Source organism: Garra rufa, chromosome 13 (genome assembly GCF_049309525.1).
Source record: "Garra rufa chromosome 13, GarRuf1.0, whole genome shotgun sequence".
NCBI classification, from domain to species: Eukaryota; Metazoa; Chordata; class Actinopteri; order Cypriniformes; family Cyprinidae; genus Garra; species Garra rufa.
The window spans coordinates 41,609,803-41,624,732 of record NC_133373.1 but is presented as its reverse complement, the minus strand read 5'-3'; the positions used below and the strand labels follow the sequence as shown (position 1 = coordinate 41,624,732).

General features: G+C 32.9%; 1 protein-coding gene across 2 annotated transcripts in view; it reads left to right on the top strand.

Moving 5' to 3' along the window:
• The first annotated feature begins 6,349 nt into the window (after positions 1-6,349).
• efr3bb (EFR3 homolog Bb (S. cerevisiae)) overlaps positions 6,350-14,930 on the top strand; it is a 44,162-nt gene continuing 35,581 nt past the window's right edge. The window contains exons 1-2 of one of the 2 annotated variants that reach the window (XM_073853213.1): positions 6,350-6,475; positions 6,906-7,066. In XM_073853213.1, the coding sequence (XP_073709314.1) occupies positions 7,060-7,066 (7 nt within the window). In that variant the 5' untranslated portion in view covers positions 6,350-6,475; positions 6,906-7,059. Of the gene's footprint in view, positions 6,476-6,905; positions 7,067-13,629; positions 13,849-14,930 lie in introns of those variants that run through there. The other variant, XM_073853214.1, reaches the window with a different exon arrangement.

Below are 14,930 nucleotides of genomic sequence, written 5' to 3'. Positions count from 1 at the left end.
GCACTTTTTTTATTAACAACTTTTCAGACTGTTTACATTGATACAAACTGCAAAAAATATATTTTTCGAAAACCCATAATACCTGCTCTTTAAATGTGACCCTGGGCTACAAAACCAGTAGCACAGGTATATTTGTAGCAATAGCCAACAATACATTGTATGGGTCAAAATGATAAATTTTTCTTTTATGCCAAAAATCATTAGGATATTTAGTAAAGATGATGTTTCATGAAGATATTTTGCAAATTTACTACTGTAAATATATCAAAACTTTTTTTAATTGTAATATGCATTGCTAAGAACTTCATTTAAACAACTTTAAAGGAGATTTTCTCAATATTTAGTTTTTTTGCACTTAAGATTCCAGATTTTCAAAAAGTTGTATCTCGGCCAAATATTGTCCTATACATACAAACCAAATATCAATGGAGGAAAGCTTATTTATTCAGTTTTTTTTTTTTTTTTAAACTGACCCTTATGACTGGTTTTGTGGTCCAGAGTCACAAATACATTTTACATAAGTTTTCAACATTTTATGGCATTGTTGACACCATCAGACTGTTAAACTGGACCTGTGATGTCACCATGTGCTTTATAAGAGGTTGCCAGATTTAGCACTGAGCTACATAATACTGTTATCTGCTATAAACAATCTCTTCTGTGTGGCTACATCTTAACATACACAACCCATCCCACACCTGTGATCCCAAATTAAACCAACTCATCAGAAAGCATAGATCAGTTTGCAGATTTCAAATGTAAACAGAAGCTATACAGCTATAGTGTAAATATTTAACTAATTTGTCTCTAAAACTAGATAATAGATTTGGATAAACAAAAGCAAAATCCTGGTATAAAATTCTAAATACAGTAATTTTTTACCTACATATTGAGGAAAAATCTGTAAAATACATAAATATACAAAAGGGATTTATACATTATATATTTCAGAATCAATATTTAACAGAATGGAAATAAAAATTATTTTGCTTACCTGTTAGATAAACTTCCCAACGCTTCTACATTTTTCTGCTCTTTCAGAAATCCACTTGTTCAGCTCCATTAAAGACTCGTTTCTTTGATTCTCTTCATCCTATATGTTGTTCTTATGCACAACACTCTTCTCAAAATTTACAAAAAGAAATACATGGGCAAAATACCTGCAAAATCGATATTCCAGTTTTAATTTCATGAGAGAGAGGAACATGTTTTTCTGATTCATTGAGCTGAGAAGTGATCAACAGATTGCCACGCCGAAAGCGAGACGGAAGCTCAAGTTTTGCAAATAGGATTACTTACTCAGCACTCATGCCCTGGCTACTCAAAGCATCCATCACTGACGTCACATGATGCACAGTAGAGAAGACCTGAGCTAACAAGAACCATCCAGGGTCAAAGGTCAGTACCTTAACAACACTTCTGGGAGATTTCTGTCAATTGCTCTATAATGAGTTATGAAGTGTTGTTATTATTATTATTATTATAAAAGAGATAAACAATGTAAATGACTAATGATTTATATGCAAAGCAAAGGATTGAAATCAATTCAATGGCACATACAACTTAAACACTACATTTATATTTAAAATAATAGAGAGATTATAAATGGAGGCTGAGAGGCGTAAAGAGGCAGAGAGGAGTAAACAATACCAAAAGAAAGTATCTGATTGGCTGAACTGAGCTAGGCAGGTCAGTAGGGTCACGTAATGTTGGCTATAAGCTGGATAAAGTGCTTGAGATAGAATTTACTAATTGTGCACTACTCACAAGACCTCAGACACTGACCTGATGAGGGGCAAGTCTTGGGATCTCACAAGACACAATCAGAAAATACCAAACAATGCAAAATAAAAGTCAGACAAAAAAGTACTGTTGTATCATGATACAGTTGAGGTCAAAAGTTTACATACACCTTGCAGAATCTGCAAAATGTTAATTATTTTACTAAAATAAGAGGAGTTTTTTTATTTAGTTTGGACCTGAATAATATATTTCACATAAAAGACATTTTCATACAGTCCACAAGAGAAAATAATAGTTAAATTTATAAAAATAACCCTGTTCAAAAGTTTAGATACGCTTGATTCTCAATACTGTGTTGTTACCTGAATGATCCACAGCTGTGTTTTTATTTTTTGTTTAGTGATAGTTGTTCATGAGTCCATTGTTTGTCCTGAACAGTTAACTGACCACTGTTCTTCAGGTTCCACAAATTCTTTGTTTTTTCAGCATTTTTTGTGTATTTAAACCCTTTCCAAATGGCTGAGATCCATCTTTTCACACTGAGGACAACTGAGGGACTCATATGCAACTATTACAGAAGGTTCAAACACTCACTGATGTTTCAGAAGGAAACACAATGCATTTAAGAGCTGGGGGTGAACACTTGTTGAATTGTAAAAGATCAGGGTAAATTTAACTTATTTTAAGTATCTTCTGTAGCTTCTGTAGGGCAGTAGTAAACCAAAACTATATATTTAGGCAAAATAAGAATTGTACATATCTTCATTCTGTTCAAAAGTTTTCACCCCTGGCTCATAATGCATGATTTTTGCTTCTGGAGCATCAGTGAGCATTTGAACCTTCAGTAATAGTTGTATATGAGTCCCTCAGTATTCCTCAGTGTGAAAAGATCTCAAAATCAGTCATTGTGGAAAAGGGTTCAAATATACAAAAATGCTTAAAAACCTAAGAATTTGTGGGACCTGAAGGATTTTTCTGAAGAACATCGGCAGTTTAACTGTTCAGGACAAACAAGGGACTCATGAACAACTATCATTAAACAAACAAACAAAAAAACACAGCTGTGGATCATTCAGGAAACAACAAAGTATTAAGAATCAAGTGCATGTAAACTTTTGAACGGGGTCATTTTTATAAATTCAACTTCTTTTCTCTTGTGCACTATCTGTAAACATCTTTCATGTTAAATATCTAATTCAGGTCAGTACTAAATAAAAATAAAACATGCATTTTGTATGATCCCTCATATTTTGGTGAAATAATTACATTTTGCAGATTCTGCAAGCTGTACATAAACTTTTGACCTCAACTGTACAGTTGTATTGTCATTTGCTGATTCCATAACACATGACACTTTAATATACTTTTCTTAAATATATATGGTCTGATTGCTTAGAAAAAGTTAAATATTAGAATTAGAGATTTACTAGATAACACCTAAACCTAATGTAATGCCTCAGTAATATGGCTGGACTTTTTAAACACAGATGGTCACCGTGGATGAAATAACATGTAGGCTTTCTACTGCCACAGTTAATACAGTTACAAAGCAACAGTCTTTATCTACAAAAATACTGCATTGCATTAATGAAAATGAAAAGCGTGACAAAAAAGAAGAGTGCTTTTCATGGTAGCTTCATTATTGAGAGAGGATGAGAATTTGCCATGGCCTGTGGACTATGGTGGGCTCTATAGGGACTTAATCAGAATTAGCAATGGTAGCTTGGCTCTAATGGGATTCCCAGAGCTCACTAATCAGTTAATACACACATGATTCAATCCAGTCTTCTTTAAACAGCAGCAGATCTATCCTGAGCACTATGTGCAGCCAGGCACCCAGCTAAGGCTTCAAAACTGCTATTTCTGATCCTGGCCAAAGCCCATGTGTGTTAAACTTAGCAGTTACTTTTCTTGCGCACAAGGAGGCCAAACCACAAGAGTTTCTGCAAACTTGCCAAATGAATTATGCAAAATGAAGGCTAGAAATGTGCCTAATCTATGCTGATAGATTGAAAACTGAAGCGGGATCCATTTATGCAGTGACTTTTTAAAAGAAGCATCATAAGTGATGAATTATTAAACAGCAGTAGATCAATTCCATCTTTGCCTGGCTTGAAGTGTAAACTGAGATGATGATATGTAAACAGGACAGGGATGTGTTTCACTGATTTTGACCTTGTTTGCTAAAACATGGAAAGCATTATATCAATATGCTAAAGTAGCAGTGAGGTTAAACTGGGTGAGGGTGACTTAAGGTGAAGTAGAGTATTAGCTCTACTTAAAACATCTGAAAAGAATAGGGCTCCTGGCCAATGTAAACACAAATTCATTTAGAAACACAATGTGCCTCAGCAGCATAAAGCTGGTTTATGTTAGTAATTTGAATTTATTTTGGTTAACTTCAGTTTAACTGAAGCACTGACAAGTATCACACATTTGAAACAGATATATAAATGATATTTATTTAATTTAGAATCATATTCATTAATGAAAATAGTATCTGCATCACAACATGCTGCCATCATGTGGTTGTATCAGCTGTGCTTTACAATGCATTACCGCTCATGTAACTGCCTGGCATCAATTAAGAGAGTATCTTCATCAGAATATGTCTTCATAGCTTCGGTGCAATTTAAAGATTAATGGGGGACTTTCCCATTGATTCCAGGGAATGTAAAGAGCCATTCTCAAAAAAAGTCTGATTTCAACAAACAGCAACTAATATTTAAAATGTTTAAAACAAAGTATCATTACTTCTAGCATTAATAAAAAATATTAAAAAGAAAAACAGTAACAGGCACTTCGATGGATGATGAATGCATATGGTGTTAAGCTGTAAATAATTTAAATTATATTATTATTGTTATTAATACTGAAGAATAAATACAGCAAATGACACTTCAGTGCATGATGAATTCATCTGAAAATGTTCATCTATGAATTTTAATTCACAAAATAAATTAATTAATTATTTCAGTGCATAATAAATTCATCTGTAAGTGTTCAGCTATTAATTTTAAATCACATCATTGTTATAAATAATTAAAATAAGGTAAACACAATTAATTATTAATGTATTATTATTATTATTATTATTATTATTATTAATGAAAAATAAAAACAGCAAATGACACTTCAGTGCATGATGAATTCTTCTGGAAATATTCATATATTAATTTTAATTCACAAAATAAAGAAATAAAGAGTTCATTTGTAAGTGTTTAGCTATTCATTTTAAATCACATTAATATTGTTATAAATGATTAAAATAAAAAAACTAACTGGCATATCAACACAATAAATTCTCATGAAAGTTTTCAGCTATTAATTTTAATTTACATTATTATTGGCAACTGACACTTCAATGCATTCGGTAAATTAACCTTGGGTTATCTAATAAGTTTTTGTCCATCAAAAATAATTAACATTATTATTATTATTATTTATTATTATTATTATTATTAATGAAAAATAAAAACAGCAAATGATACTTCAGTGCATGATGAATTCTTCTGGAAACATTCATATATTAATTTTAATTTACTAAATAAATAATGTGTGATAAATTAATCTAAAAGTGTTTAGATATTCATGTTCATCTAATAAGTTTCCGTCTATCAAAAATTAATTTACATTATTATTATTATTATTATTATTATTATTATTATTATTATTAATGAAAAATAAAAACAGCAAATTACACTTCAGTGCATGATGCATTCTTCTGGAAATATTCATATATTAATTTAAATGCATGAAATAAATAAATAAATGTGTGATAAATTAATCTATAAGTATTTAGCTATTTCTAATAGGTTTCTGTCTATCAAAAATTTATTAACATTATTATTATTATTAATAATGATAAATAAAAACAGCATGACACTTCAGTGCATGATGAATTCTTCTGGAAATATTCATATATTACTTTAATTTTATGAAATAAATAAATGTGTGATACATTAATCTATACGTGTTTTAGCTATTAATTTTAAATAACATTAATATTGTAATAAATAATTAAAATAAAAGCTAACTGGCATATCAACACAATGAATTCTCATGACATTTTTCAGCTATTAATTTAAATGTACATTATTGTTGGCAACTGACACAGTGCATGTTTAATTAATCTAGTTCATCTAATAAGTTTTCGTCCATCAAAAATAATTAACATTATTATTATTATTTTTTATTATTAATGAAAAATAAAAACAGAAAATGATACTTCAGTGCATGATGAATTCTTCTGGAAACATTCATAGCTTAATTTTATTTCACAAAATAAAATAAAAAATCTGCAAGTGTATAGCGTTTAATTTTTATTGCAATGCATTGATAAATTAATCTGGTTCATCTAATAAGTTTTAGTCTATCAGTAATTAACGTTATTATTATTGATATTTAAAAATTACTTGCAGACCATGCATGATTAATTAATTATTCAAATATTAATTCACATTATTATTGTTATTATTATTAAAATGACATACCGACACTTAATGTATGATGAATTCATCTGGAAGTGTTAAATTCCTCTCCACAGCTTTCCTGTAACAGCGCAGATATCGAAGGAAGTGTGTCAGTCTGAATCACTGAGTGTGTGGAAGAACCGTCGGACATATGAGCGGTAGTGAGTGAATGTGAGTCAGTTATCATGTTTATTTTGGCTCGCTAACGGAACATGAGAGGAGCTTTATGTTCTACCAGACTATGCAGCTGAAAACAAGCGGTGAGGAAATCAAAATATGTAACGCTAATTACATTCTGTGTGGTGACGATAGTGTTAATATGTTAAGAGCATGTGCGGACAATAGTTTTAGTAATAACTAAATATTACACACCCTGTCTAGACCGCTAATTACTTTAGATGTTTTCTAATCATTTGCATATTATTGAATTCGTTTATTAACTGAATAAAAAGAAGAAAAAACGCTGTTAAAAGCGATTATTTAGTAAAATGTTTACATTCGTGTTTTTCTTAGAAATCGCTCATAGTAACCCGACTGACTGAAAAGATAAAAGAAAACATTTTTTTGTCACAAACCTGACTCGCATCACAAAGCCTACAAAAAAACAAACATTTTGTTAGTTGTGCTTAGAAATGTAAGCAGTGCCCAAGTGCAGCGGGATCTGTTTTGAATCTCACCTATGTGCTTCAGCGGTAGGCCCCACACCATCCTGCAGCTTTCCTACTGTGAGTGAACGGAAAGGAGCGTTCTTGTTGGGCGTGAAGTCCGGCTTTGGACCGCTGGACGCCGTTGCGCCGCAGTAACCTCTTGAGTGCAAGAGCGACATCTGGCGTGAAAAGTCATCATGACAGGTATGAGCTGCAACGATTCTACATTATTCATGTATGCTTCAAAATTTTGAATCGCATCGCATACTGCAATATATATAACATGTAATGAATCCCTGCAGAAATTACTATGGTAAACTAATAACTACAGTATTTATAGTCACTGTAACCTCATTGGAAACTAGTTACAACAGCAAATTAAACATAAACACTTAACTATTAAAAGTTTTCTGAAAAGTTTTAGCAGATGTTTAAAGTCAGCATTAAATGGAAATCAATACATTTTACAGTCTATTTTCTAAATGTTTCTTAATGGCCTTAATGTGACAATTTATACATGCATTCATGCATCATTTAGCAATATTTAGAATTAATGTCAAGATCATTTTTATTTATATGGCACCTTAAAACAACATAAATTAATCATTATTAATACAATCTTCTGGTTAAATGGCAGACTTTCTGGTCATGTATGTTGGATTCATGCTTGGAGAAACCTAGCTGCAAAGCTACCCTGTTGGAAAAAAACAGCAAATGCTGGTTAGGTATTTTTTGAAGCATGGCTGCTGGTTTGAGCTGGTCCTTAGCAACTAGCTCCTGCTCAGGACTAGCTTAAACCATTTCAAACCAGCAGCTATGCTTTCAAACATACCTAACAAGTATATGCTGTTTTTTCAACAGTATTGTGTTAAGTTTTAGGCACTTGTATAAAATGCTGTGAAGTCCAGATGCTTTCAAAAGTAATGTCTTAAATAGATTTATTTATCAATTAACTTCTATTAACTAAATCAAATGAACATTAAAAGCTATTTGAAATGCAAAGGGTGGTCACCCCTGCTGAAAAAGAAAAAAAAAACGGCTAAAACCAGCCTAGGCTGGTTGGCTGGCCTTAGCTGGTTTAAGCTGGAAGTAGCTGGTTTTAACTGGTCTCCCAGCCTGGCCAGGTTTGTCAGGCTGGTTTTAGTTGGTGGCCTCCCAGCCCGAAAAGCCAAGACCAGCCTGGCCAGGCTGGGAAAGTGGCCAAAACCCCTCTAAAACCAGCTTGCTGACCAGCTAAAATCAGCCTGGTTGACCAGCTAAAACCAGCCAACCAGCCTAGACTGGTTTTAGCTGTTTTTTTTTTTTCAAAAAGGGGTTACCACCCTTTGCATTTAAAATAGCTTTTGTCCTAGGTACACTTGCGATTAGTTTTTCAGGTAGCTTTGCAGGTTTCTTCAAGTGTCTTGAAGAACTGCAGTTCTTCTGGATGTAGTCTGTCTCAGTTTTTTCTAATTCTTCATTTCATCCCAGACGGACTGGATGCTGGTGAGATTTGGGAGCAGTTGCATAGACATAGCCACTATGTTAAAACTGTGTCTTTAGGAACTAGTTTGAAGTTCGACCAACTATCAGTTAGCCAAAAGGGTAATCAGTTTTATATTTCTGATTCAAGTTGGGCCAGTAAGCCTTTTTGTAACTGACTGTAAAAAGTTATGACAACAACAAATTAGATCTCTGTGTGGAGCACTGGCTGTTGTCAGACTGCTTGTATATGCAAAAATCTCACCTGATTAGTACAATTAATGGCTAATGTAATATTTGGAAATGTAATTTGATATTTCCTACTGACACTACAGCAAAATAAAGAAATTATTGGCTTAAAACCTTTTTTGTTGCTGAAAATACTAATGGCCAAAGAAGACTTTTCCACAGTACTGTATGTCATAGCATGGAAGCATTGTTCGTAATTTTTTTTTTTTTTTTTTTTTTTGCTGTGCAGATTTAAGTGCTGCGCTGTTAATTGTAGCTGAAAGCATTTGTAAAAGACAGTTATTCCCATTCTGCAGGAATCCTTTTTTTTTTTTGGGCTAGATTCTGTGGGCACAGATTCCTTTTGGGCCTACTTATAGTCTTGTTTGTAAGAACAGCCCTTGGATTTGTCCAGTTAGTGTCTCTCACCCTCTCTCTCTCTCTCTCTCTCTCTCTCTCTCTCTCTCTCTCTCTCTCTCTCTCTCTCTCTCTCTCTCTCTCTCATTAATAAACATCTCACTGACACAATGAGTTCCACTATTCCTCCTCCGTCATTGTCTCAGTAAACTCCAGAGAGAAAGAGAGTGTGGGAGTTTGCCGGACCGAGGAGACGCTGACAGTGACAAGGCACAGGAATCTGCCCAGAGCTGAAGGGATGCCATAAGCAGAACAGCCTGCAAAAAGACCCTGTGATTAACTTTAAAAAGAGAGACCTCCAAACAAGAACGAGGCGCTTTACAGAAGACTTTTTGTTTGTTTGCTTAATTCTGAAGGATTTAATAATATTATTTCAGTCATTTCTGTAGTGTTTTTAATGGATTAAGGTTTTTCAGGGTTTCTAACTGAGGTGAATACTCCGCATTGGGTCACTTTTTTTAATTTGCTGTCTGCATTTTGTATTTTAGAACATTAGAGGATTATTGAGTTACAAGAGGGCTGGCTGCTTTTATATTGATTATTTTCATCCATGGGTGTATTTAGATAACCACAGGACAATATTCTTGTGACTTTAAGAGTTGTTTGTGAGTGTTGGAGCTGGTATTCTTGTGCCCATGGCTGTCCCTGAACCTGTTGCCACTCGGAGGTTGGCACTGGACTGTCGTACCCTGCTGGATCACCGCCCGAGTCGTGGTAAGACGTCCCGTCTCTGCCAGGATACTAATGCATTCTTCTCACAGAATCAGATTCACTCAGTTGAATGACACTGTGCTCATAAAGCAACTCCGTTTTAACCGTTTTAATACAAATACATATGCGTTTCTTTGAGACTTTCTAACTTGAACTCTAATCTTTTGAAGTAAATATTGCATGTTTTTTGGGTAAGAAGACAAGTGCAGAGTTGAGTGTTTCCTGCTATGATGCAAGAATGTTGTGTGTGGTTGCTAGGGTGTTGCTATTCAGTTGTTTTGGGTCATTGTATTAGGTATTCTGAGTGGCTGCTAAGTGATTTTTTTTTACTAACTCTAAAGTCAAAAGCCACTCTAATGAAATTCTTTGCATAGATGACAGTGCTGACTCGAGGTACCTGGATGCTGAAATCGTGACAGATGTATTTATTGCGTCGTCATAGAAACCCCATCTGTGACTGACACTTGGCATCTGCGCTTTGGATGGTTTTAATTAAGCACATTTAGTTGCTAATTAGCCAAGACAAATTCCTGTGTAAATGTCACTCGGCTGTTATTGGACTAATAACAGGATCTTTTCAGGATCTGCTGATGACAATTCTGACAGGTTATTGTCATATTTTTGACCAAAAGTCTGCTAAAAATGTGGACATTCTCGATTTCTACAGCTCCATGTTGACTGGTGTCAACTTTGCATTTTCTCTTTTTGTATTTGTTTGACATTTGAGATTAAAAAGGCATCGATTTTTTTTTTACCAGGGCCTGAATCTTTGATTTTTAATTTTTGACTTGTATTTTGACATGTAGTGTGTTATTTTAATGTAATTTATATACTATTACAGTATTTTTAATATGTATTATTATCAGTTTTATTATTATTATTATTATTGTTAATAATAATCAGTAATAATATGCCATATATTAGTATTCTAAATTAGCTTGTATTTTCATATTTTCAATGATAATTTAAATTTTAGTGTAGGTTTAGCAATTTTATTTATTTGCATTTTATACACGCACATACACACTGTCAGCCAATAGTTTTTGAACAATAATATTTTTAATGTTTTTTTTTTAAGAAGTCTCACCAAGCCTGCATTTATTTGATCCAAAGTACAGCAAAAACAGTAAAATTTAAAAATATTTTTACTATTTAAAATAATTGTTTTCTATTTAAATATATTTTAAAATGTAATTTATTCCTGTGATTTCAAATCTGATCTTTAGCATCATTACTCCAGTCACATGATCCTTCAGAAATCATTTTAATATGCTGATTTGGTGCTCAAATTTTTTTTATTGTTATGTTGAAAACAGCTGAGCATATCTTTTAAGGTTTCTTTGATAAATTGAAAGTTCAGAAGAACAACTTTTATCTGAAATAGAAAGCTTTTGTAACATTGTCTTTATCATCACTATTGATCAATTTAAAGCATTTCATTTCTATAATTTCTTTCCCCTCTCAAAAATACTGACTCCAAGCTTTTGAATGGTATAGTATATAATATTACAAATGTTTTTCATTTCAGATAGATGCAGATCTTCGGGTCTTTCTATTCATCAAAGAATCCTGAAAAAAATGTACACAACTATTTTGAATATTGATAATAATAATAATAATAATAATAATAATAATAAATGTTTCTTGAACAGCAAATCAGCATATGCTATTAGAATGATTTCTGAAGGATCATGTGACACTGAAGAATGGTGTAATGATGCTGAAAATCTAGCTTTGAACACAGGAATAAATTACATTTTAAAAATAAATTCAAATAGAAAGCAGTTATTTCAAATAGTAAAAAAAAAAATCAAAATTTTTCGGCTTGGTGAGCAGAAGAGACTTCTTTAAAAAACATTAAAAATCTTTCTGTTCAAAAACATTTCAGTTCATTGACCAGGCAAAACGTTAATTTTTTAATCTGTTATTTTAGCATTATTTCAAAAAGCAAAAAATCAGAAAATATCTAAAATGTTTAGATATAATCATAACATGCTTCTGAAAGTGTTTGGAAAAAATGTCTGTCATTGTTTATTGGTATTGCGCATACTTCTTGTCATCTACTGCCACTGCCAGCAGGATTTTTAGCATGTGTGAAAGCCTATGCATTAGCTGTGCTGTTTGTGTGTCGTATGTTTTCCGCAGCACACACATGTAAGAGAGAGAGAGTGTAGGAGGAGAATGTGGATTGCAGGAGGAAAACCATGCCGTCTGAGAGCGAGAGAGAGAAAAAGGCTATGTTTGGAATAGCACACTAACATACTGCTCTGAAGCCCTATTCTGGCAGTAATTATTATCAGGGGAATATAATGTAATTTCAGCTTTTACAGGTAGTACCTGGTGATTTAATTGCCATCTGATTGGGAAATGACAATGTTTTTCTCTGATTTCCCTAGAGAACACTCCAGGCAGAATTAAGTACTGCTTTTAGACAAACTCCAGGGTCATGTGGGAATTTAATTCCTCTCTGAATCAATATCTTTGAGTTTCAAAGGAGAAAATTTTTGACTTCTACAATTTTTAGAACACATTTGAATGTTTAAAATGGCTGAATTAGCAGCAACAGGTTGTAACGTATAAGTAACATTTTTTTCTACGTTTGGATTTCATAAATGCCAGCATGTTTTGAATATTCCAACAATTTTTCATTTATATACACCACAAATCAAAGGTTTTTGGACAGTGAGATTTTTAAAGAAGTCTCTTCTGCTCACCAAGCCTGCATTTATTTGATCCATACTACAGTAAAATAAAAACAAAAAAAACAGGAACATTTAGAAAATGTTTTACTATTTAAAATAATGGTTTTCTATTTGAATATATTTTTAAATTTCCTTTGATTTCAAAGCTGAATTTTTAGCATTATTACCCCAGTCACATGATCCTAATATTCTGATTTGGTGCTCAAAAAACATTTATTATTATTTTTATTATTATGTTTAAAACAGCTGAATAGAATTTTGCAGGTTTCTTTGATGAACAGAAAGTTCAGAAGTACATCTGAAATAGAAAGCTCTTGTAACATTTTAAGTGTCTTTTTCATCACCTTTGATCAACCTTGCTAAATAAAAGTATTACTTAAAATAATTTCTTTACCACCCCAATTATACTGACTCCAAGATTTTGAATGGTGTAGTGTATAATGTTATAAAAGCTATTTCAGATAAATGCTGATCTTTGGATCTTTCTATTAATCAACGAATCCTGAATTTTTTTTTTACTCAATTCTTTTAAATATATAATAATAATGATAAAAAAAACTTGAACAGCAAATCAGCATATTAGAATGATTTCCGAAGGATCATGTGACACTCAAGACTGGAGTAAAGATCCTGAAAATTTAGCTTTGATCACAGGAATAAATTACATTTTAAAATGTATTCATATAGAAAGCAGTTATATAAATTAGTAAAAATTTTATTATATATTTTTATATATTATTTTATTAATTTTTTTTAAAACGTTAATAAATAGTAAAAATAGTTCATAATATTAGTGCTTTTGCTGTATTTTAGATCAAGTAAATGCAGGCTTGGTGAGTAGAAGAGACATTAAAAATCTTACTGGTAGTGTACATAAACATTTTTCAGTATTTTCAGAAATATATAAAAATACTGACTAGACAAGGTTTAAAAAAAAAAAAAGCATATTTATATTTCAGTTATTCAATTTAAATCAGCATTATACAATACGCAGTAAGCAGTACACTAGTATTTGAATCTGAACCCAACCAGAGAAAGAGAGTTGAGAATGTTGAGAATCTAAGAAATCGGGAGGAGCTTCTACTGAGAATGAATGAGCACATCCCACTTTCTCCTCCTCTCTCTCCCTCTCTCTCTCCCTAGCCCCTCCCTCTTTAAGTGTTGATTGGCGAGCAGAAGGTGTACACTCGTGCGTGCAAAATGAGCGTTATTCTTTTGAGACCTGCATGAACAGGCTGGCGCAATAGCCAAGGTCATCCCAGCAGCATAGCTTCCCCATCACTGTCCATTAGCATGTGAGATTGCCCCTGTTTTGTAGCGCAGCACTTTCAGCCATCAGAGCAGCAGACCGCATGTGTGTGAGCGTGTAGGCGAGTGTCTCCAAAAATCTCTCTTGCTGCATCTAAGACGCTGCAGGGAAGGACTGAGAAGAGAGAGCAGCTTCACTGACATCAAGAGCAATGTATGGTAAGCGCTGAGCTTTGTGTGTGCGTGTGTGTAGGTTTTGCGGGGGTTTGTGCGTAATAAAGGAAAACTGGAATCCTCCCTGACTGCATTCCTTGAGCACTCAGGCATGACTTTTGTTTAGTACTAGTTACTCCTGATAAGCCCAAGTCTCCATGCTGGCAAACAGACGCTGTCATGAGGTTGTTTTATGGTAGGTTTGTTTGAGTGCTCTCATGGTGATGGGTTTCTTATGTTGTTAAGTTTTCTATGTGCGTGTTTGTTTGATCTGCTTTTAGCCGATAGGCAATGACAATACAGCATATCTGTGTACATTTGATGACCCTTCAGTGCAGCTACTGATTGTGGTGTTAAGAGATCACATTACGACAGGATTTTTATCAATCAGGACAGAATTCACCTCGTGACAACACGTAAGCATGGCATGTCAGCTTATCATGTCACAGGAGAGCTAATTAATGTAATCAGAGATAAACACTATTGCTTAAACTCTGATTTTCACCTCATTCTTGCTTTTTTATAGCTCAGGATTTGTTGTAATGTTATCATAAATTTCGTAATATTTTGTTTTTCCTCTGAGGTCCTGCTGAGTCCACTCTTTTTTGACGCTTACAATCATTTCAAAGAAGCTTTACAGTAAATGCATAGAATGTTTCTAGATTCACAAAAATAATCTCATCTGTGTGACTTTAGAATGTTGTGAAAGTACAGTTTCAGTTAATGGTTTGTTATGGTTGTTGGGATCTACCCTGAAACTTTGAACTATTATATTATATTATATTATATTATATTATATTATATTATATTATATTATTTAGTGCTGTCAATCAGTTTAAAAAAACGTGATTAATCGCATATTTTTCTGAAATTAATCAGGATTTATCGCACATTTTTCTGAAATTAATCACGAATAATCGTGATTAATCCCACCTAACATTAAAGTATAAAGTACTGCACTATATTAACTTCTAATTTAAGTGAACTTAAAACAATCTTCACATAAATCCAATATTTACCTGTGCCCTTTAGCAAGTAGGAAATATACAGACATTGAATAAAAAAGTTATCAAACACTACATACTAAA